At 42.1% G+C, this 25,784-nt stretch overlaps 2 protein-coding genes across 2 annotated transcripts in view; one reads left to right on the top strand and one right to left on the bottom strand.

Annotated features, from left to right (window-relative positions):
• Nucleotides 1-694: 694 nt before the first annotated feature.
• Nucleotides 695-4,332, bottom strand: trdmt1 (tRNA aspartic acid methyltransferase 1). Its single transcript, XM_034108841.2, has 11 exons — nt 4,250-4,332; nt 3,626-3,735; nt 2,975-3,051; nt 2,735-2,806; nt 2,506-2,571; nt 2,248-2,317; nt 2,078-2,158; nt 1,592-1,893; nt 1,414-1,471; nt 1,176-1,305; nt 695-1,025 (listed from the first exon to the last, which is right to left on the bottom strand). Exons 1-11 carry the CDS (start codon nt 4,311-4,313, stop codon nt 925-927), a joined length of 1,131 nt encoding a protein of 376 aa, XP_033964732.1. The 5' UTR covers nt 4,314-4,332; the 3' UTR covers nt 695-924.
• A 614-nt stretch (nt 4,333-4,946) lies between these two features.
• The window catches only part of rsu1 (Ras suppressor protein 1), a 31,198-nt gene continuing 10,360 nt past the window's right edge, over nt 4,947-25,784 (top strand). The window contains exons 1-8 of the mRNA XM_034108732.1: nt 4,947-5,060; nt 5,224-5,337; nt 6,165-6,215; nt 12,499-12,619; nt 17,620-17,738; nt 19,286-19,368; nt 19,769-19,883; nt 20,077-20,209. Coding sequence (XP_033964623.1) covers nt 5,229-5,337; nt 6,165-6,215; nt 12,499-12,619; nt 17,620-17,738; nt 19,286-19,368; nt 19,769-19,883; nt 20,077-20,209 — 731 coding nt within the window. The 5' untranslated portion in view covers nt 4,947-5,060; nt 5,224-5,228. The remainder of the gene's footprint in view (nt 5,061-5,223; nt 5,338-6,164; nt 6,216-12,498; nt 12,620-17,619; nt 17,739-19,285; nt 19,369-19,768; nt 19,884-20,076; nt 20,210-25,784) is intronic.

Raw genomic sequence — 25,784 nt, 5'->3', positions numbered from 1 at the left:
TTTAGCTAGCTACTGAACACAAACTTGGTAACTCCTTAATTTTGTATATTTTATTGATTTTCAAAATATCGTTTCCCCCCTGTTTTTATACTTTATAAGATATATATGGTTATACAGGAAATACAGAAAGTTAACTTACCATTTGAAGGACACAGGTACTTCCTTCTGGTGCGAAACATCGTTGCTTCCACGTTCGTTCGATGTTTACATTTGATAGATCTACATTTGTCTTTAAATTAGCGTCATGCTAAAAAGTTAGCATTCATGTTAGCCTAACATTTACATGGTGAGGTCAAACGGTCAAAAGACGTATATGTCTTAGTTCGTTGAAACTAATAACTTATGTGTATAATCTCACTCATATTGACGTAACATTATCTGTCCATCTATTATTTAACATCGAAAAATAACTATGAGTTAGTTAACTTTTTAACTAAAGCACATCTGCATCATTAAAAACATCTATGTGCTAAGTGACTGCAGGCAAAATATACATTAATTAACATTAGCCTAATTGTTAAAGCATGTTGCTGATGCTACATGTAAATGTAACCCATATAAAGTATATCATGTAGTTTAAAAATGATCCTCAATATGAAACAACTGAATCCTTGATGTGACAGTAAAAACCTTCCTACCCTAAAACTATGAGGTAAAAACATAAAAGAGACACAAATACAAAGTACTTCACAGGTTAGATTTAGTTTTTTCTTTTAATTTAATTTAAAAAAAGCATATAAACAAACATATGAATATCCAGCCAAAAGATAAATGTACTGTCTGAAGTGAAATGTAAGAATCATGAAACTGTTCACTTTCAAGTTGGCCCAATTGATCAAACTTAACATTCCCAATAAAATTGGACTACACATTTTGAAGAATTGCAAAGACAGGATGGTCTTCTCCTTCAGAGTGTGCCTAGCGCTAGGAGAGCAGCACCTGCAGGAGTCTGGCCACCACCACGACATTCAGGCTGTTTCCTAGAACTCTGTACCGCTGCTTGGTAGTGGTCTTCTTCGGAAAGGCTGAAACATTCAGTAAAAAAAGATTTAGACAACATGTACACAATTGGGTATGTGCAGTAATCCATTAAATACACATAGAAACACAATTTCACATTATGAACAAGTTAAAAAGAGGAATCAATATAAATCTGTCAGATTTTTTTAACTTACTGAAGGTTTGAGGGAAGCCCATGAGGTTGGCAACTTCTCTAGGAGTAAAATAACGAAGTTTCAGTTTCAACAGCCGCTGGAGTTTCTCATCTTCAGCGCACTGGTCCAGACCTGTAAACACACTCTCCATCTGCAGAGCACACAAAACAAAAGCCCTCAACACACTTACAAGAAAAAATGTGGCAAAACAAACTTTGAACAATAACATAAATGTCCCCGTACTGAAATTAAAACCTACCTCTGTTTCCACGCAGCCCTGCATAACTGAGCCAGTTCCTTCCACATACCGCCCATATCTAGAGATACAACACATTAACACGTCAATTAAATAAACTACTTAAATTAATGTTTTTTTCTGCCATGTTATCCCATATTGCCAAAATTGCACTAATAGAGTAATTTTGAAGAGTACCCACCCTTTGGTAAAGCAGACAGACCTCCTACATGTGGGCCGAACTATGTCTAAGAGCAGAGCATATCTCAGCAGGGTTTTAGGAGGAAGGAGATACGGCTCCATGTCTATCTGTGGTTCCAGGAAGTCTTGGATTAGCCTGAGAGACAGATCGTTGTTCTGGCTCATCTTCCTCTGGGCATCTGTCTTCGTCTCTAGCTTGTACAGGACATGACCTTCCTGCACTTCCTCCTCAGGCTGGCAGGTGTCTGCGCTGGGACTCAGGACTTTGGGCTGCTCAGCGGGATGTGGGAAGGCATCTAAAATCTAGGATTACAAGCTTTATCAAAAGACGCATGAGGATACAAACACTATTCTGGGGTTCTAACATAATAAAATATCCAACAATTATAGATGTGTTATATTTCAACTATGCTTTGTACCAGAAGAGGGATGCGAGCTCCAAACATTGGAAGCTAACTAGTATTTTATTTGAAACAGCTAGTCTCACCCTTGAACTCTGGATGCTGAGGTTTTCTGTTGAAATCTTAGCAATCAGGAAATAACGCAGTCTTGAATTTGGGATCCCAACCTGGATTTAAAAAATAGAAAATAAATATAATAAATACAACTTAAAGTGAAGATGTATTCAATGACCTTTTCCTACTGTGTTTTTCTTACACTTGTGGGTGAGACCATGACCTCCTGGAAAGTGTATCCACATTCAGTGAGTGTTTTCACCAAACGATCCCTGGAGATTGGAAGTATAACATGACAGATGAAGTCTAAAGGTAAATATCATCACATGAGATTGACATTGGAATGAATCCAAATCACATAATAAATACAATAATTTAAGTATACAACAGAATGTGGCTGCATGCTCACATAGTGACGTTTCAGGTCTTTTTAATGCACACTTGCTGCCTCCATTCCTACCTGGCAGCGGAGGTCTCAAAGCCTTTCACATTCTCCAGCAGGATGTAGCGGGGCAGCCTGCACAGCCTGAGAAACAGTCATATGTAAGGGACATTATTGTTGAGAAAACGTGTCAGTTAAACGTTCACAAAGCTATAACTAGTTACAAATAATAACTGTGTTCTTGGACTTGGCAAGACTTTGTGATTTCGATATGAAAATATGTTCTTTTGTATGAATAAAAAGAGACCTTGGCAGAAGATCTAGGATGTAGAGGAAGCTCTTGGTTCTGGGGTCATTAATGTCACCCTGAAGTCCTATCCTGCACAGAGAGAAGGATCACTTTTTCAGAGGGAAACCTTTTGAAATCGGTTAAAGACATTTAATACAGTGATTTAGAAGAAGGCTACTATGATAACGTTTAGGTACAAAACATGTTATCTTAACAAAAAAGATTTATCTGACTGAAATCCCAAAGCATAAGACCTACCTGGTGAAAGGCTGGCAAGGAGGGCTCATCAAAATCATGTCAAAAGATAATTTATTGAAGTCCTCTAGCGTTATTCCCTAAAGGGTAAAAAAAATACAGAAAATTAGAGTTTTCAAAGGTTCTATCGTTACAAAGGAATGATGGATTTCTGTCCCTTCATCTTCAATATTCCATTATCGAGCTGAATAGAGGTTTGAATCCTATCCTTCAGCGATACGCTGCTGCACCCCCGCTGTCTCACGGAGAGATACCGCAGGTCTTTCCTTCCTGCAGCGATCAGACTATACAACCAGCACAGCCCCTAGTTGACCCCCCCCCCCCACCACAACACAGACTATATCACCCCTTGCTGCTAAATACCAACAAACTATGTGTAATATGTGCAATATATATAGATGCCGTTAATAACTGTGTACTATATACCTGGCTGCTAAATCCTTAGAACTGTTACAGGATGTGTATTTTTTTAAATTATGTAACTTTTTTAATGCATGTCACATATTTAACATTATGTAACATTAAGCTGTCAGTGGCTCTTTTTCCTGCTGTAACTACGCAAATGTCCCCTCCGTGGGACTAATAAAGGTATTCTGATTCTGTAGCTTTGTTTGGATGCATGCAGTTATACCCAAACGCTCCACTCTCACACACCTCAATGGTCTTGTTCCAGAGGGGAGTGTCAGGGTAATTATGTGTGTAGATCTCATTGGCTGTGGTGTTGATGTCGATGGCAGCCACGACCTCAGCATGTATGCCACTCTCTGGAGGAAGAAAAAACTGAAAATGAACTACAGGAAAATAATCAGCTACTGTTTCACTTTATGCTTTATTTTTTAGCTCAACCCAAACCAAAATGCGTAAAAATAATCTCATTCCTCCTTTCCCAGAATTTTTATTTTTGTACCATTAGTTGTTTATAACACTTTGTCAATGGAACACCATAATATATGATCAGACTGTGGACAGGACAGCTCAAGCTGAAATGGCATACAAATCGTCACATACAAATTATTATAGATTATGTGTAACTTTATGGGGACTCCAGGCTGGGGTATGGTTGTATAAAGACTAGTTGTCCACAGAGAGTCCTCTTAAGGCTCCATGTGGATATGATATATTAGGATTTGGACACTTTAGGACTCCCAGGAACATTTGTATTCAGTCATTCAGCCCTGCAGCGTGATAGACACATGTCCAATCTCCATCCTGAACGATTTATAACTTTTAAAGTATCAGTAACAAACTACAATCAGTATTTAACAACGACAAACTAACCTTTGAGAGCATAATGCATCCCTCCTATCCCACTGTACAGCTCGAGCACACGCAGACTCTCCATGGCACATTTCTGTTTACAGTTTTTCTTCTTTGTGGTATTTTATTAACGTTGTCAAAAACGGAACAGCGCATTACCGCCATCATGTGGTATGGAGACTGAACTGCACCCACAACTGTTAAAGAGAGGTGTGACTGCTACATACTACAAACGTGTCTATTCCTCAATTATCTCCTCCACCGTAGGAATAAAAATGTAATTTTATGATAAAATAAACACATTACCTTATTATTGACACATATCAAATAGTTGCTGTAGTGATCACAATTGTGATAATACACAGGATAAAGGTACACAAGCAATATTGTAGACTTCTATATATCAAGCAAATAGTATTACTGTTAAACAATTAAGAAAAAGGTAAAACTGAGATTGAAATACACGTTTTTTCTGCTTTTGTAACACAAACACAGTGTTTTCATCCAGCGTCCATCAAGGTAAAGTAACAATCGGTAGGAAAATAACCTTTGTTTGTTGTTTACTTATTTTGACATTATTACACCCCCCAACCCTGCAGCCGCTGTCTCTCTCCTGGATCTTGGTTCAGGACTGAAACAGACTGCTGCTGCTTTGGAGGTTTAGGAGCTCTTAATTTGACGCGGAGGCGCGGCTTCAGGAACAGGAAGTATCCTATTAAGGAATGGTGTCTCACAAATAAACTTCCGGAAGGGTGTCAGCTTCAAGCGTACTGTATGAGGAATTTAAAAAAAGCTAGTATACATTTCTGATTCCATTCATCTTTTACAAACGGTAAGTAAATAAGTGTTTTTCTTTGTGTTAGCATAGCACATTCAGTTCCTCTTGTAGCCGACTGAGTGAGTTAGGGTCTCTTTATCGTTACACTGTAGCTAACGAAGGACGACTTTTACAACTCAGTAACACGCTGTACTGTTTTTATATCAATGCTTTTCAGAAAATATGTCCAAGTCTTTGAAGAAGATAGTGGAGGAGAGTCGGGACAAGAACATCCCGGAGGTGGAGATGTGCGACAGAGGCATTTCCAACATGTTGGACGTCCCAGGACTGTGTAAGGCTCTTCATTTCACCACAACACTTTAGCGAATCTGCTGCTGTTAAAACCGCCTTTATGCTAACCTGTTGTACATAAAGAATAATATACATACTTGTGAGAAACGTAGACTTGATAAAATAGGTAAAAACTGTGGTTTTAACGTATTGCTCAGTGATGGTGACGTCACCTTGTCTGCAGTGTTGAAAAAACTTTATTAAAATCGTTAGCCTGTTAACCAAATACCACTTTATTATTATTGTAGCATCCAATAATTTAATCCTGAAAATGTTTAATATTAGCACTGAACCAATAATGTAATAACTTGATCTTATAATGAATGTATTATTGAGTAAGTAATTACCATATCAGTTAGTTTATTGCAGGATTTGGTTAAATTATTACATTTCCGATCAGGTTGAGTTCACTTCTTATTAAATCATTAATTGAATATAATACATTTAGTAAAATAAATGATCAATGAATGAATACCACCAATCAAATACAGCAGTTATTACTGATGTGAACGACCCTTAATATTTTTGTTTTCATGTTTTGCATGTAACATAGTGTTCATGATGAATCCGTGTGTAATAAATAGCCATGCCCGGACCCGTTTTAACAATAGCTGACATAACATTATACACATATACTGTATTTGTTGTGGATGATGCAGGGAATTATGTTATTACTTTAGTTAGTGGACATACAAGTCTGCTGGTTCCTGAAAAATAATCACTTTTATGCTTGTATATTATTCACATCTGTTCTTACAAAGTAGTATTTATCAGTGTGTATCAGTTGTCTGCTGTGCTGTGTTGACTTGATGTTTCCTGTGGTTTCAGTCACTCTGTCTAACATCACTCAGCTGGTCCTGAGCCACAACAAGCTCACAGGTAAGATCCTACACTGCCCCCCATCCAAATCAAAAAGCCAGCAAAAGAGTCAAAAGGACTTATAAGGAATTAGACTTAGCAGAACTACTCAGCCTTTTCTCAAGCTGTGTTTTGCAACGGTAGCCAGAAATGTGCAGACTACTTTGTTAGCTCATTAAGATTAAATATTACATTTCATATTACTATCACAACAGTTTCACAGGAGGGATTCATGAGGAAAAGTACAATTGAGGCTTCACTGGCGATCATGAATTACTGGTAGAATGCTAAAGGAATGGTTGCTTTAACAGTGAGGCTCATAAAGTGTGTTAACTTATTTTGTAAATAATAGGAGGACTGATAGGAAGAATGTATATTGGTCTTCTTTAGTCCATTGGAGTGAAAGGATGCAGGGATGTTTTGCACCAGCAGAGGTCACCGTAGACTGAACGTAATGCAATCGGTACAGACATGTAGGAAAAACCCTAGATAAAGGGGATTGTTAGACCAAATGAATACAGTAAATAATCTGTTAAGGTGGGCATGATTTCTGTTTGATTATCGTTGATAAAATATATTTGAGATGCACCTTGTGATCCGCCTTCTGCTTTCTAATCTGAGATGAAGAGATAACACACTGCGAGGTTATTTATAGCCCCGATCAGACAGAAATGGGGGATAACATAATTGGCGTAGTTACCGACTTGCAGGCACTGTAGAGGTATGCTCAATCACTCCTGCCTTGTTAGGTAACTCTCAGCCTGAAGTGTGAGGAGGCAGCGGGAAATATTTGATCCATCTGCTCCTCTCCTTGATCCTATCCAGTGTAGTTTGGTGATTTTACAAATACAGCTGCAGCAGCCAACAGGAAGGAGGCGGTGTTGCTGCTGTATGGACGTAGTGGAGAGTTATTGTTATATTTAGAAAGTTTAGCAGGGAGAGAGGGGGCTCGACTGGCTGCTGATGGTGCTAACATGACTGTCCTGTATCAAAACAGTGGTGATGACGATGTTAAAATGTCACGACTTCATTATCAGGGGGGGACATAATTCTCCTGATTGTATCCCCATAATCATCAACATATGCAATGTCTGAAATCACTTTACTAAATATTTTTGTGAAATGTATTTTTATTGCATCACAGATAGGACATCCTTTTTCTCAAGAAACACACAATCAGTCTTCGAATAAGACAGGATGAGATGAGATGAGGTACGATAAACCTTTGTTAATCCCCATAGGGAAATTCAGGTTTCAGAGCAGCAACAGCCATGAGAGTGAAACACAGGATAGGAGAGGTAAGAGCTTACACAAGGATAATACATTCAAATCATAAGAATGTCAGGAGCAGTATAAATTAAAACTAAAAGCGTTAACATATATTAATAATTATGTTGTATGTACATATTCACGTCAATTTGGAAGGTACCAGGGTTATGTTTTGTAAAGCGTCCTTGGGTTTCGTGAAAGGCGCTATAGAAATTGAAATTATTATTATTATTATCATGCATCATAAGGTGCCTTGCTTAATATTTTGTATGAAAAACGTATGCAATTCTGTTCTTTTCTTACATGATAATTCCAGTATTTTTATCAAATCGGAGTGTATTATTCACTTTTCTACCATAATAGTGAACTACACAGCTCAGTCACTCTTGAAGGAGTCCACCAATATCTCTAAAATTGATTTTCACCACAATCAACAAGATTCGATCCGAGATCAAATCCTACATTTCCACAACACATCCCATCTGACTAACACTACAGCATCTGTCATGTTGTTCACGCATGGCTGCGGGGGGGGGGGTTCATCCTCCAGCACAGAAACAAGCTTATCAATCAATCAATCAATCAATCAATGTTTATTTATATAGCCCAATATCACAAATGTTACATTTGTCTCAGTGGACTTCACAGTTTGTACAGAATATCAGTATGACAATACGACACCCTCTGTCCTCAGACCCTCTGTCCTCAGACCCTCTGTCCTTAGACCCTCTGTCCTTAGACCCTCTGTCCTTAGACCCTCACAACGTACAAGGAAAAACTTCCGGAGAAAAACCCACAGTTTAAAGGGAACATGGGAGCAACAGAGGAGGGACCCCTCTCCCAGGACGGACAGACGTGCAATAGATGCCGTGCTTATAACGCAGCAGCTCCCCCAGGTCACACCGACACGCAGCAGCTCCCCCAGGTCACACCGACACACAGCAGCTCCCCCAGGTCACACCGACACACAGCAGCTCCCCCAGGTCACACCGACACGCAGCAGCTCCCCCAGGTCACACCGACACGCACAGCCCCCCCAGGTCACACCAACACGCAGCAGCTCCCCCAGGTCACACCGACACGCAGCAGCTCCCCCAGGTCACACCGACACACAGCAGCTCCCCCAGGTCACACCGACACGCAGCAGCACCCCCAGGTCACACCGACACGCACAGCCCCCCCAGGTCACACCAACACGCAGCAGCTCCCCCAGGTCACACCGACACGCAGCAGCTCCCCCAGGTCACACCGACACGCAGCAGCTCCCCCAGGTCACACCGACACGCAGGGCAGATGAGACAATATGGAAATCAATATCATATATTGTACGTAGGACTTGGAAATACTGTGTGTCCACCTGAGAGGAGGTTGGGGTGTTGCATTGATGGAACTCTGGTCAGTGGGCCGCAGAGGGAGATGCCGGCTAAATGAAATTGATTTCAGACATCCTCGGTGAAGAAGAGGGACCTTTAGAACCAGACAGAGTCCTCACTGATTCTCCAGCTATGGCTGTACTGTGACCAACAGGAGAGAGAGAAGGGCGATACAATGATTGATCACCTTTCAATGGACGATATTGTGATTAGAGATGTCCCGATCCGATCACATGATCGGGGATCGGAGCCGATCACGTGATTTTCAAAAGATCGGAATCGGGAGAAAAAAATCGGGGATCGGGATCTTTTTTTATTTTTTATAAATTTTTTATTATTTAATGTTACAAAACAAAGATGACCATGTTCACGTCTTAAAGTCATCCTGAGGACTTAGTTTTGGTTTAAAATTACACAACATCATGTATGTGTTGCTTTCTTTGGGCTTGTTTTCAGACCTGCTTATTTCTCTGAAATCTGGCAACAGAGTGGGCGCAGTGTCTAATAGTAGCAGTAAGCTAACGAGAGGCTACGTTCAGCTGCTGACTCGGGAGTCGGGACAGAGAAAATGTCAGCAGTTTGGAAGTATTATAAAATTGAAAGCGAAGGCAGTGTAACAGCCAGATGCAATGTTTGCAAGGCGGAGGTTCCGCGTGGTGGAAAGAACAGAGCTACGTTCAACACGACCAATCTAATACGCTACCTGAGAAACAAACACCAACACGACGAGTACACAGCGGCCACTCAGGTAACAGCACTGACACAACAGTGAAAAGGCCAACACAATAACAGCCAAGATAGCTGAATTCATCGCGTTGGATGACCAGCCGTTATCTGTTCCCTTTTTTTTCTCTTAATGCATTGCATAAAGATCGGATCGGGAAAAATCGGTATCGGCAGATTGTCAAAATCAAATGATCGGAATCGGATCGGGAGCAAAAAAAGGTGATCGGGACATCCCTAGTTGTGATGCTATCCTTTATCCAGATATTGTGATACACAGCTAACACATTTAAGGATGTAAACCACATTTGGCATTTGGCAAGAATTGGACAATTGGAGTTTTTTTTAGTCTCAGCTTTGGCTTCTGCTTAAGGGGTACATCAATTGTAGTCTGGAAATAGTGTTGTAAAGTCTCTAAATGAAAAAAGGTTTTGTGCTGTTTCCTATTGAAAGAAACAAATTAATTTATAGATAAATAAAAACCAGGGCTGCAAGATATTGAACAAATGACTAATTGCAATGCTTTTGGACTGATATTGCTATTGCAGTGTTATTCACGATATTAGAGGGAAGGATTTCTATCATTCTCATTAGGATTGAAAAATATATGAAATCATTATGGGTTGATTTGTTAAGAAGATTTTTACCAAACATAGAATACAATCTGAAGGCTGGGATATCTCTGCGTACCCCACTAAAGCTGGATTTCAACACATAGTTAGCCCTTAACAAATATCATGCTTCCTTCACTTTGAATATTGCAATGTCGCGATTGGCTGTTGGTCCACGGCCAGTTTAATACGAGTCGTGATGTGCATTCATGGAGTTAACAGTGGTACAGTTTGCTTTGCTTTTTAAGTCGTGTGTGTGTGTGTGTGTGTGTGTGTGGCCTAGCATTACTATACTTGTGGGGACCTAAATCTGTTTACATAGTCACGTGTGGGGACTGGCCTCCCTCATGGGGACAACATGGGCGGTGGTGGCGAAGTCCATAGACTTAGCTTGGCAACTGGAAAGTCACCAGTTCAAGTCCCAGCAAGACCAAGTGCTACCGAGGTGTCCCTGAGCAAGGCCCCGTTCCCCACACTGCTCCCCGGGCGCCGTACAAAATGGCAGCACACTGCTCCTAACACTAGGATGGGTCAAATGCAGAGAAACCATTTCCCCACGGGGGATTAATAAAAGTCCATCTTAAAATGGAGGTCCCCATGAGGGGAATCATTAATTTTAGGGTGAAGACTTGGTTATGGTTAGGCATGTGTTGGTTAGGGTTAGGTTAAGTCTCTAGGAAACGCATGTAAGTCAATGTAATGTCCCCTGAAGTAATGTGTGTGTGTGTGTGTGTGTGTGTGTGTGTGTGTGTGTGTGTGTGTGTGTGTGTGTGTGTGTGTGTGTGTGTGTGTGTGTGTGTGTGTGTGTGTGTGTGTGTGTGTGTGTGTGTGTGTGTGTGTGTGTGTGTGTGTGTGTGTGTGTGTGTGTGTGCAGACAGCAGCTGATCTAAACACTGGAGTCTCTTGGAACAATGCCAGTGTTTACCAAATGTCATTTTTTTAAGGAAGCTAGTTTACATCTTCATAAATAGCAGGTTAAAACACATCTGTAGTCTGATTTGCACACACACACACACACACACACACACACACACACACACACACACACACACACACACACACACACACACACACACACACACACACACACACACACACACACACACACACACACACACACACACACACACACTGATATAGTATCAGTATGCCCAGCCCTCACCTCTCCGGCACTCATTCTCCCGGCAGCATTCAGGTCAGGGCCCGGCCGGTTTACCCTCCTCCTCCTCCTCCTCCTCCTCCTCCTCCTCCTCCTCCTCCTCCTCCTCCTCCTCCTCCTCCTCCTCCTCCTCCTCCTCCTCCTCAGCGCTGCATCCATTGATCAGTGTGATAATCCAATAAGCGTCCTGCTCTTTGTTATCAGCCCATTGATCTGTGTCCGCCTCTGTGGCCGCCTCGCACCACGGGGGAATAAAGATGGAAGTGAGGAGAGGAACTGCAATATGTGTGCTGTTGAAATGTCACCACAGCCGCTAATAGACTTAATGACGGAGGTTTGTCCCGCGGCTAATGATGAGAGCCTGCTGTCAGCAGTTAGGGCTGGTGGTGAGAGCTAACACAGTCACCGATATGAACACCTTGAAAAGGTGTGTGTGTGTTAATTGTGGCAGCTATTTGACATTTCCATCCAGTTCCTACTTTTGAGATGGTGATGTTGTGTCCCGTTTTAATCATGAATTCATGGTTTTAGACCAAAAGTAATAATATTTAGGTGAAATGATAATCATTGCTTTCATTCAATACAATTCTCTCTTTATTTGGATAGCATTTTCTATTTATTGAGTCGTAGTCCTGTGTCAAATGTCCCGTTTTAGTAATCAGATTATCAGGGATTATATCAGATTGATCAGATTACAGTCATCAGACATTTCAGTCAATTCAGTCAAATCAAAAGTATGCAGCTGTGTGTGTCTGTCTGTGTGTGTGTCTGTCTGTCTGTGTGTGTGTCTGTCTGTCTGTGTGTCTGTGTGTCTGTGTGTGTGTCTGTCTGTCTGTCTGTCTGTCTGTCTGTCCGTGTGTGTGTGTGTGTGTGTGTGTGTGTGTGTGTGTGTGTGTGTGTGTGTGTGTGTGTGTGTGTGTGTGTGTGTGTGTGTGTGTGTGTGTGTGTGGGTGGGTGTGTGTGTTTGTGTGTGGGTGCACGTTTAAGAAAGATAGGGGAAGAAAAGGTGAAAGTTGACACGTTTTTATATTTAAAATGGCAGTTTAGTCTTTGTTAACCATATTGCATGGCATGGTGTTGAATGACACTGGTAATGACGGGTTGCCTACACTTGTGTATGTGTGTGTCTGATATACTTTTCTGTTCTCTCCCCTGTGTGTGTCCTCCAGCGGTGCCCGCCAACATCTCTGAGCTGAGGAACCTGGAGGTCCTGAACATGTTCAACAACCAGATTGAAGAGCTGCCGACTCAGATCAGCAGTCTGCAAAAGCTCAAACACCTCAACCTCGGGTATGTTCCACACACACACACACACACACACACACACACACACACACACACACACACACACACACACACACACACACACACACACAAAAGGGTGGTGTAACTGCAGGTGTAATCAGACCTCCGTTTGATACTTAATTTCACTTTTTCAGACCTCAAACCTGGGCTGAGCATGTCCTGACGCTGAGAGTTGTCATTTGAAAATAAAATCTCTCATTCCCAAAAAGATGGAAGTGTGTTTGTGTAGCAAGTAGGTGAGGGAGGTTCACCTGTTGGCTGGAGATGCTGCATGTGTGTGTTTGATGTGAGTGCAGGCTTACACCGTGTCAGTGACAGGAGGATTAGGAGGAAGCCTTGGTGTGTATTGATCCACAGACAAACATCATCTGGATAGTGTAAGCCCCCTACTGTTATTCAGGCTGCGCGTTCACTTTTCATCCGCTGTTTATTTTGCTGCTGCCTGTGTGTGTGTTTATCAGAGGGACATGCATATGTGTGTGTGAACCTTGTAAATGCTTAATCTCATTTGTCAAACACACATCATAGAATTGAAATTGAACATTCGTCCCTGTGACCTGTCACACATACACACAGATGTGTGTGCATACACTCAGCCGCTGTCTCTTACATCATCAAATCCCCCCCGGCTGCTAATCTGTCCGTCCTTGCTTCCTTATTTATTTGGATGTGGTGAGGCTGAGTCCACAAGGGCGAGCAACAAACAAACAGCAAGAAGCTGTAGGACAAGTTTGGGAAGACGAGGTCAAGAATTATGAGTATGGTCGCACATTTCAGAAGATGCCTGAGTTTGGTATAACAAGAGTGTCAGGGTTGAGGTCAACTCCACTATAGCACCGTGAGCTAATAGGCTACTAGCTGGAAACGGAAGTGGCATTTTAACAATGGCGTTCCTTTTGAATCCAAGTACCGTACTTTTCGGACTATAAAGCGCACCTGCATATAAGCCGCAGCAGCTAAATTGTCCGTCTGTCTTGCTCTCGTTCTGTCTCTCGGTTCCACTTTTACTTTGGCGCGCGACCTGTCTCACTCTTTTCCGGCCTCCAGCTTTTCCTGCTGGAGCCCGCCGCTTAAAGGTGGCGGGCGCGGACCGGTCATAGAGCCCATAGAGTTAAAGGTGGTTAATTTTACCTGTAAAATCCATAGATTTAGGAGGTTCCCTAGTGGCCGTTAGCTGTACACAAAAAATGGGGGGGAAAGTCAATAGTATGAAGCTGCAGCGTCGGAGACGGCAGTTACAGAACCGCAGTTACAGAACCGCACACACAGGTCCCGCGTCACGTGACGGAGCACGTGACGGGGTCCCGCGTAACGGCGGCACGTGACGGTCAACGCACGTTCACATGAATGTTTATATATATATTCTGTTAATTTAGTTGAGAATTTCAAAAATATAGTCTTTTATGTCTTTTATATGTATATTAAACAACACTGTTAATTTAGTTTTGGGTATGTTTATAATTCTCGTTTCATTATTATTCAAAAGAAAACAACACTGTTAAACACTGTTCCTTCTACAGTATCATAATTCTCGTTTCATTATTATTATTAATAAATCAAAGGTGTCTTCGAAGAGGTGCTGGATTACTGAAAAACAACTGTTAGTGTGTTCATGCACCAGCCTGCAAAAGATAAACAAGCAGTTTGACGAGAGGCATTTCAGTTCAGAATACAGTTTTATTTATTTTTATTGCGGGGTCTGCTGTTTCTTCACTGGGGGTGAGGCGGGGTCTGCTGTTCCCTCTCGAGGGAGATAACCTGTCGTGGCACTCTGAACACTGGCTGAAGGGTTCCCTCCAGCAAGCTTCTGGCCTCCAGAGTCCAGAAGGCAAACCTTTGGCCATGCCTTTGAAACAATAAGAACAAGACGTCATCTAAAGTATTGCATAGGGAAAGGCATCTAGGGATCGACCGATATGGCTTTTTCAAGGCCGATACCGATACCGATTATTAGTAATCAAGGAGACCGATAACCGATATTTGGAACTGATATACATTTGCAGTAAAATCAGAAAATCTTGGTGTCAAAATGTAGAATAACACAAACTCCAACACAACTTCTTTGAAATGCATTTAAGCATAGCCTATATTATGTTTAATGAACTTTTAAAACATCTTACAACTGGTTTCCTCTCTGTGCCCTTTTCTTTAGTGCAGCCATCTGCAATGAGTTAGAGAGACAAGAAGTGGGGCAGCAGGCTGACATGCTTAACTAACAATAATGCTTAATTTATTATATCAAACCAATGCCTGTCTGTCTAGCATAAAATCCCAATAAACTGCTAGCAACTGCAAGACACTATGCTAGCTAATGTTTTGCAAACTATTAAAAGTGAGGCTATTGCAGTAGACCTAACGTTAGACTAGTAGCCTCACTTCTAATATTTTGCTAAACATTTGCTAAATACATGTTGGCTAGCTAATGAGCTTCACATATCAACCTGAAAAACTGCGAGGCTTCACTCGCAGCCCCCCCTCCGCACCACAGTTCCGCTGCAAGACGCTGCACGCTGACTGACTTCCCCCGTCCCTGTGTAACTGGGAAGCTGATAGAATTAGATCAATAGATCGTGCTGTTTTTGCAACTTCAGCATAGGGGATTGGGATGTTTATTGAACTTCGGCTTTCAACTGATTTACCTTCGAAACACATGTATGGCTCTGCCGCTCAGCGCTGCTGCTTGCCTCTGTCTGTGTCTGCGTTCTTCGCACCTGCCTGTAATCTGAGAAGGTCCCGCCTCTATGGCTGGCTCCTGCCCGGAAAATCTTCAGTGTTGATTGACACTTCAGTAATAGCCTATCAGATAGCGCTGTGGGCGGGACATTGCTCGTGTACAGAGAGTGGTGACTGCAGACAGAGAAACGGCCGCATCAGAGCCAAAGTGTTATCGGCAATTTTATAAAAAAAAGGCCGATACCGATAATCGGTCAAATGATGAATATCGGCCCCGATAATCGGCCTGGCCGATAATCGGTCGACCCCTACAATAACTGACTAAAACACCTGATGCAATATTACAAAACATGTCAAAATGATGACACTGTCTGATAAACGGTAAACAGGCAGTCAGCACAGTAAAGATTATTTACAATGAATTCAAATTGTACACTGAAGACAGAACTTAGGCTACTGCTGATTTAATGTAGTGGACATATTGACATGCTTTTGTCATCCGTTGAAGTTTAATTAATTAGCTGACTATAATTAATCATTAGGGTTGGGAAGTTTACTTTTTTTAAATGTAGTAGGTTACAGATGAGTAATTACCCTGTTAAAAATGTAATAGGTAATGTAACTTGACTATGTAACTATTTGTATTGAAATTCTAATGTTAATTATGGTTATTTTATGTTTCTTGTGAGTCACTTTGGATAAAAGCCTCTGTCAAATAACATAACTATAACATACAGTTTCATTAAACAAATAAACAAAATGGTTAACAGTTGGTTTTGCAGCGAGTCATCATAGGCTAACAGATTACATTTAGCACTTGTTGCTCGTATGGCTGTTCAATACAACAGAATAGTTGTTAACTTTAAAATAAAAAAACATGATTCACATTACTCACACACTTACTGTAATTAGTGATTCAATTACTCAACTATGACACCTAGTTGGGCTTGCCAAAATCACGCTAGTTTCATTAAACAAATGATCAAATATGCTAACGAAGCTAATGCTTTTGGTAATGCTTTTGCCGAAAGCTATAGCTAACGAATAGTTGTTTTTAGAGACTTTAATACGGTTAGAAGCTATCATAAGCAAACAGATGTGTGTTTGTATTGCCTTAACACTATCATAGTTAATGTTAGCTAATCACACTTCATTTCAAGACACCGGAATTGTTATTAATGTTAAACAAATACAACTGTAAAAGCACTTCACATTACTCACATTCTCTGCGTTGACGTTCACATTCATGTGAACGTGCTCCGTCACGTGCCGCCGTGACGCGGGACCTGTGTGTGCGGTTCTACAAGTGCGGTCCTGTGACTGCTGTCTCCGACGCTGCAGCTTCATGCTACTCGAAAAAGTCGCGGTTTATAGTCCGAAAAGTACGGTATGTGTAAAAACAACAACACAAAGCCACAAAAATACATGTTTCAATCAAATCAAACATAAACTAATATTTAAATGTCAGTATTTTGTAATCCTTGACTTTGATGTCTTGGATATGCTAGTTTTTCACCTTTTATTGTTGCAACCTATGTATTTTGTTCAACTATCAATGCCTCTTACATAACGGTCTATCACTGTGCTTTTGTGGATTCCAGAGTTTGTGTTCAAATGCTTTTAAAGTGTTTTGTCCAATAAAAAAGCACCAGGCTGTAAAGTAGCAGACCACTTACCTTGTTTTCTATTGTCAAAAAGCCCAATAAACTAAGCCCAACACCAGCAATGTCTTACAACTACTGCTATGCTTGGGATATACAGACAACATTTGGTAGCAACATTTTTGATTTGAAGTTATGAAATGGCCGCCTCATGTGACAGAAGAGCAGTAACAGTGATCAGAGAGAGTGCATTGCATCAGTGATCCATCGAACTATCAACGTGTTCGAAAAGGCTAAATACGGTACTCCAGTCCACACCATTCAGACACCTACAGGATATGAGGATAAGCTGACACACACACACACACACACACACACACACACACACACACACACACACACACACACACACACACACACACACACACACACACACACACACACACACACACACACACACACACACACACACAGGGCAACGTCTGACTGCTGATAATTTGACTATTTGTTAAATTCAGACATTTTGTGAGGAAAAGCTCAGCTGGGTCTGAAAACATTTTGTATGTATATTAATGTATATTTTGTGTGTGTGTGTGTGTGTGTGTGTGTGTGTGTGTGTGTGTGTGTGTGTGTGTGTGTGTGTGTGTGTGTGTGTGTGTGTGTGTGTGTGTGTGTGTGTGTGTGTGTGTGTGTGTGTGTGTGTTTTCACAGTATGAACCGTCTGAGCGGCCTGCCCAGAGGATTCGGTTCACTGCCAGCTCTGGAAGTGTTGGACCTCACCTACAACAACCTGAACCAGAGCTCTCTGCCCGGAAACTTCTTCTACCTCAGTGAGTACACACTCATACACACACACACACACACACACACACACACACACACACACACACACACACACACACACACACACACACACGCACACGCACACGCACACACATACAACATTTTTGTATGAAACAAACAAGTTTAAATGTGTTATTTAATGAGCTGTAGAGAGGTTGCTATTACAGTGGTCTCAATCTTCTGAAAGCAAAACAAAAAGTGTATTCCTTAAACTCTAACTAATAATACAAGACATGTCAAGTTCTTAATCCTAATATTTATTGTGGTGGACTTGCTTATTGTATGATTTAAACAATTGAACAAGGTAACTTTTTGCAAAATCACGGCCTAGATTTATCACTGATGATTGCTTTTCAAACTAACCCAGCACGTTGTCCCAGATGCTGTGACTGGGCCTTCTTGAGAATCCCAAACCTAACCCCGAGAGCACTCCAACTGTTGTTGTTCTTATGCCTCCTCACTGTCGGTGCTCATTATTCACCCTCACCGCAGCTCTCGTTGTCCACATGTCCACAGTGATCCAGAAGGGTTCCACTCACAGACTCCAGGTCAGGAAGTGTGGACACCGCAGCACTTCCCCTACACCTCAAATCCACATTTTGAAATGGAGCTGTAATATAAAACATGTCAGGAAATACAAGTTTGTGCAACTGACAACATGGGGTTAATAATCCATCCCTTCACTAGGATGATCACAAGCGTCTTGCCATTCCATCAAACCGCACAACATCCAATTAGGTGGACAACATGTCGGATGAGTATTATGAGTTTATATATATATCCTAGTTCATAAAGATCACTCTCTGGATACTGAGGTACACCCAGGACATACATATTCTTTGGCAATATATTTATTGGTTTTGTAACTTTATTGTATTTGTGCAAAAGAGGCTGTTTCAAAATGTACCATACAGTCAGTCATGTTAAGGGAACTACTAGAGGTGTTAATCACAGTTTTCAACACAGTACAATACCTATATATCTTAAACAGATCTAAAATGAAATCATATTCCCACAAAACTGATTTGGCTCTGTACGATTGAGCTGCGCTTCAGCGGAAATGGTGACACGTACACGCCATCGGAATTTCAAAATAAAGGCGTATCCTCGAGACACTTATGAGACAACATTGTCACTCCCTCTTTGCACAATCCTTTTCCCCCACATAGAGAGAGACCGACCCTTTTTCTTTTTTTCCTCCGCACACTGACAAAGCTGTCTTGTGCGTCGGCTGTCTTGTGAGACGTGCAGAAGGTCTGCGTGGATTGATTCTGTCCAGTTTGTGAGGCACTATTATTCATCAGGCTTGACTGGCGGTATCGATCAGAATCCAGTCTGGTTATGACTCCACACACACACACACACACACACACACACACACACACACACACACACACACACACACACACACACACACACACACACACACACACACACACACACACACACACACACACACACACACACACACACACACACACACACACACACACCCACACACACACACTCACTAACAGAGATGCTCGTTTTGCAGCTACTCTCCGTGCCCTCTATCTGAGTGACAACGATTTCGAGGCCTTGCCCGCCGACATCGGGAAGCTGGGCAAGCTGCAAATAGTAAGTTAATGTGACAGACACGATGAAGTTGTATTCTGTTCAGACATCTTTAAATATGTCACACAGGAAGTCTCTCTTTACAACACAATCCCTTTATTGTTGTAGTTCTGTTAGGATTCAAATGTATATAGAAGTTTCAAGGGGCCACATAAATACAGGCCTTTTTCCACGAGTAAACTTGCATTTTTAAAAGAAAAATACAAACCTCACGGGGACTTCAGACCGAGCATACACACCGTTTTTAGCTTTGACATATTCAGTTGAAATTATGAAGTGGAGTTTAGAGATGAACTGTTTGGTATCTGTCACTTTAAGGATGAATCGTGTGTGCTTTAAAATCATGTGTGGAGGTTTCAGATATTGTGTGTTTAATACGTGTGTCTTGTTTCCTCCTGTCCAGTTGAGTATGAGGGATAATGATCTGACCTCGTTGCCGAAGGAGATCGGGGACCTGGCTCAACTCAAAGAGCTCCACATCCAGGGCAACAGACTGACTGTCCTGCCCCCTGAGCTTGGTACTGACCTCACACACACAACACACACACACACACACACACACACACACACACACACACACACACACACACACACACACACACACACACACACACACACACACACACACACACACACACACCACAAAACTAGATTGATGACATCGAATGATTAGTATTTGTAAACCATGCTTGTGTGTCTTTCTGCCTGCAGGTAATCTGGATCTGACCGGTCCTAAACAGGTGTTCAAAGCAGAGAATAATCCCTGGGTGACTCCCATCGCAGACCAGTTCCAGCTGGGCGTTTCCCACGTCTTTGAATATGTGCGCTCGGAGACCTATAAGTAGTGAGTACCAACAGAACACACATCCACGCTGACAGATGACAGTAGACTCAACTTCACACAATGGCCAAGTCATGAGGAAACTGTTCTTATTATTTCAGGGTTTGTTTCTAGCCTGAAAAACATCTTTTAAAAAGACGGTCCGGATCTCCAGAGTTGCTGTCAAAAGCGAATCAGTTTAAAACGGTATTAAACGTACCCGTGTGTATGTTCGAGCACAGGAATCCAAGTCGAGGCATTTCTCTGTGTTTAAGGTTGCACTGTGAAGCAAAGTGCAGCCATTCATTCTTTGTTCCAGTTGAAGGAGATGCTGCAAATCCTCTGTGTGAATGCTTCAAACTGCTGCTCTGAGGCACACTCCAGAACTAATCCCTCCACTGTGTGTGAGTGTGTGTGTGAGTGTGTGTGAGAGCGAGACAAAAAAACAGAGCATCCCAACCATATTTGTATCCCATATTTTGTTTGCATACTTGTATGAGAGGAAGTCCTCTATCTTGGTGTATATCTTTCCATAGTACGTTGAATCAATATGAGTTATTCAGATATCGGCTTGTTTCTGCGGACAGGTTTACACTTATAGCTTTTTTAAGCTCTTCGTATGAATCGGATATTATTCCTGCTGGTGGCCCTAGAGGAAGAAGGTCAGGGGGTCAAAAGTCGAGCGACAACCAGTTTGAATCCCCACTGAAGCACAACGATGTTTATTCCTCTGCTCCAATCAATCAATCATTAGATACATACTGCAGTACCGATTGGCCATTTTAAACACTGGAACCATTTCTGCTCTGGACACAGCTTCCTGCTTTTATTTTGGCAGAAAATACTGGGTTTAGTGATCAAACTTGTCAGTCACCTGAGTGCGTCAAGCCGGATGATGGAGAGGTCAGCTTCTTTGTATCGTGGACTGCCGCTCAATCACTGTCAATGTTAGCACTTGCATAATTTGTCTATCACACACACAACAACAAACACACACCAAACCTTAACAAGTCCCTGTTGTTTGATGTCGTCGTCAAATAAGCATGAATGAGATGACATGGTGGCTGCGACGATTTATTTTCTGGGCTTGAAGACATCTGAAAGAATCCACAGTCCTTGTTCTGTACAACATATTAGCAATATACTGTATCTGAAGCCAATATTATGGGCCATTGTGGAAGACTTGACTTCAAGTTTTGTCCCCAAGCCCTGTGCTTTTCCGTTTTAATTACTTCCAGGGGAGGTTTAGTTATTTTTGAAGTGTTGAACAATAGGGAGTAATCTGGGTAATGTTTGGACACATTTGCTTATTATCAGTGTGTTGATATTCGTCGCACTGCGCATAGCCCTCAGCCTGTGAGAGACACTCTAAAATGAGACTGTAAGAATATGTGAGGGCGAGAAACATGTGAGCGCAACCGCGAAGAAGACACACACACACACACACACACACACACACACACACACACACACACACACACACACACACACACACACACACACACACACACACACACACTGTCTCTGGGCAGGTGTTAAATAATATCCCAAAAAGATCATCTTTGTGTCTCCACAGCTTCATTCACACCTGACTAAATGTCCTTCAGCTTCCAACTCTGTGAACACACACACACACACACACACACACACACACACACACACACACACACACACACACACACACACACACACACACCTGTCTGCTCCTCCAGTTTCTGTCTCAGTGAGTGGACTGCTGCTTGTATTAGAGCCGTCTGTCCTGACTTACAGTAGAGCTGGACATTGTTCCAAGCTTTGAATTCTGAAGCAAAACATTTTTCAATTCCGCATTTTTTTAAAGTAACTTCCTCCTTCTGTTGTGCCAAACCCGACTGTGCCTGGCTTTAGTTAGTTTTGTATCCGAAAATATTACTAGATCCAACAGATGTTAACCTTTTACTAGTGCAGAGTGCACTTCCTTGAATGGGTTTGACATCGTAAATACCTTATTATTAAATATGTATATCTACAAAAGGGTGGCCCTGCAGATAAGACGTGGGTATATCTGTATTTTAGAGACATCGGCAGCGAAATCAAGTTGTAATCTTGAAACCTTGATTATTTACTGGAGGCTAATTAAAACTATAAGTTAATAGAGATATCTGGAATTCAAAGTAGACTTTTCAGCAGGGGAGATGATGGAGAAGGCCCAGTGGAAAGTGCATCCAATAGAAACCATCATGGATGTGTTCAGTTAGACTTCTTCTGTGCAAGTGAACAATATTTAATGTCAATGCGACGGCAATGTGCTCATTTAAAATGTTGGTTAGGACGTTTCCTAACTGAATATGGCATTAGGTCAAAGGTCAACAAAATAAGGAGACAATTCATCAACTGGTGAGAATCCTTTGTATTGATGCTAAATGTCACGGCATTACGGTGAGTATTTATATCAATAGACTGCTCTGAAGTCCCACTGACATCACCATGCCTCGTAATGCAAAGTATACATCTCATCATATAACTGTGTGTCCCGCCGGTGAGGCTTTGGTATTGTTTGATTGATGAAGTCTTTGTGCTTTAAATATGTATTTAAATAAATACTTAAACACTTGCGTCTTTCATCATGATGCGTGTGCACGAGAGAGAGGTTATGTTGCCTGTCATACATGTTTCATCAGTAATCTTGTGATCCTGACAGAGCGCTGCAGACCGTGTATCTCATGGACATTAACATACAGTAGAGAGAGAGAGTCTCTCTTTCCTCAAAATACATTATGTTTTATTCATTTCTTCCTGTCTCCCTTTCTCGTTCCATACATCACTGAAGAAATGTTGACCTTTCATCCCTCTCTGTCTGAACAATACTGTGTTCTTGAAAGGACTTCAGTCAATACTTGTTTCAGCAAAGGAACCACAAACTGCGTTACGTGTAAAATCAGCTGAGTGAGGTACTAGTTGTCGATAAAATCAGAGCCAGGTGAGCGTTGGGATCTGTTGCAAGTGACAAAAGCAACTTTGTGTTGAGGTGACGTGTTTCTTTAACCAATATTTTTAATTTCACATCCAATCCTGATCTTGATTTCTCAAATATGGAGAAATCAAGATCAGGATTGGATGTGAAATAAAAAATATTGGTTAAAGAAACACGTCACCTAGTTTAGAAGGCATTGGCATTAATATAGTTTTCACTAGCAGGAACCACGCCACAACAATGTGATGTTTGTAAGTTTATTGAAGTAACATGTGAATGATATGAGGGGGGTGAAGAGATGATCTGGGGGGACGAGCTGTGGTCCGTACAGTGGGAGACTCAGAGTGGGGGTTCCGTCTCCGGCATGATCTGCGTGGGCTGATTACGGGCCCCCCAGACGATACCTGGAATTAAGGTGTTAGTATACGCAGTATATAAACGTGCACCGTTTAAATATAAATGGTGACGGGCAGAGGATGTTGGGATGAAGGGATGGAGGGATGAAGGGATGGAGAGATGTAGGGATGTATGGAGGGATGTAGGGATGAGGGATGGAGGGAGTAGGGATGTTGGGATGGAGGGATGTTGGGATGTAGGGATGTAGGGATGTAGGGATGAGGGATGAGGGATGAGGGATGTAGGGATGAAGGGATGTAAGGATGTTGGGATGAGGGATGTAGGGATGTAGTGATGAGGGATGTAGGGATGAGGGATGTAGTGATGAGGGATGGAGGGATGAGGGATGGAGGGATGAAGGGATGAGGGATGAAGGGATGAGGGATGTAGTGATGAGGGATGGAGGGATGAGGGATGGAGGGATAAGGGATGGAGGGATGTAGTGATGCGGGATGGAGGGATGAAGGGATGTAGGGATGAGGGATGTAGGGATGAGGGATGTAGGGATGTTGGGATGTAGGGATGAGGGATGTAGGGATGTTGGGATGTAGGGATGAGGGATGTAGGGATGTAGGGATGTTGGGATGTAGGGATGAGGGATGTAGGGATGTTGGGATGTAGGGATGAGGGATGTTGGGATGAGGGATGTAGGGATGTTGGGATGTAGGGATGAGGGATGTAGGGATGTAAGGATGTTGGGATGAGGGATGTAGGGATGAGGGATGTAGGGATGTAGGGATGTTGGGATGAGGAATGTAGGGATGTTGGGATGTAGGGATGAGGGATGTAGGGATGAGGGATGTAGGGATGAGGGATGAGGGATGAGGGATGTAGGGATTAGGGATGTTGGGATGTAGGGATGAGGGATGTAGGGATGTAAGGATGTTGGGATGAGGGATGTAGGGATGTAAGGATGTTGGGATGAGGGATGTAGGGATGCGGGATGTAGGGATGAGGGATGTTGGGATGAGGGATGTAGGGATGTAAGGATGTTGGGATGAGGGATGTAGGGATGAGGGATGTAGGGATGAGGGATGTTGGGATGAGGGATGTAAGGATGTTGGGATGAGGGATGTAGGGATGAGGGATGTAGGGATGAGGGATGTTGGGATGAGGGATGTAGGGATGTAAGGATGTTGGGATGAGGGATGTAGGGATGAGGGATGTAGGGATGAGGGATGTTGGGTTGAAAGGATGGAGACAAGCAGTGGCCGGAAGTTTTGCCGGATATAAATAGTGTTAGTGTTAGTTTTAGGCGTGGCCATGCTCCTGAACCTATGTTAACAATTTAACCTCATGAGTGGGAAGCAAAACATATTTGGTTTTAGCCATATCATTGTAAGGCCAGAAAATCTCTTGGCAGCAATAGAAAATGCTGCTATTGCAACTATTGTTATGGATTTTTTATTTGTTTTTCCCTATTTTGCTTTTGGAAGAATGATGTTAGTACATTTCTTTTTATTTATTCACTTATTCCAAGTCTCAGTAAAAACATTTTGACAAACAATATTTGAGTTTTAGAGCTGATTTCACATAAAGTGAACTGAAGCCAGTGGCCGCCTAGTTTCTTTTACAAACTGGAATGTTTAATAAAATGCCTGCAATCTTTCCGCAGTTCATCTCTTTCTCCCCTTTCCGTGTCATTTTGTAGCCATTTCTGCTCAACTAGTCCTGGTTAGTTCCTCTGGATGCAGAGTGCAGTCTCTCGGCTTCTGTCTAATTATATTCACGCGTTGATGCCTAACAGAGAGGGCTGCACAGGGCCCTGCAGCGGGGGGGTCGTACAGCGAGGCCCCACCTGTCTGCCTACACAGGGAGGAAGAGCAGCTCATTAACTGATTAAACCCTCTGGATTTCTCTGGAACAAAGACACTGGATGAGGCATTCGTTCACCGCACACATCTCTTTGATACATCCCCAATGGGTTATGATTACGACTATCATCGGGCCTGAGTAAATTATGTTACCAACATATGCATACCGTGCCTAGGTAAACAAACTACAGCTGGTACACATAGTCTGTTCTTTTTTTAGTCCTCAACACTTTTAGTTATCATCTGGTCTCTGTGTGTGCTGGAGCATCTGTTCTCAACACTGTGTGTGTGTGTGTGTGTGTGTGTGTGTGTGTGTGTGTGTGTGTGTGTGTGTGTGTGTGTGTGTGTGTGTGTGTGTGTGTGTGTGTGTGTGTGTGTGTGTGTGTGTGTGTGTGTGTGTGTGTGTGTGTGTGTGTGTGTGGTGTGTGTGTGTGTG

Source organism: Pseudochaenichthys georgianus, chromosome 20 (assembly GCF_902827115.2).
Source record: "Pseudochaenichthys georgianus chromosome 20, fPseGeo1.2, whole genome shotgun sequence".
In the NCBI taxonomy this organism is placed as follows: domain Eukaryota; kingdom Metazoa; phylum Chordata; class Actinopteri; order Perciformes; family Channichthyidae; genus Pseudochaenichthys; species Pseudochaenichthys georgianus.
Note: the sequence above shows the minus strand (reverse complement) of the source record. Positions and strands in the feature narration are given on the sequence as shown.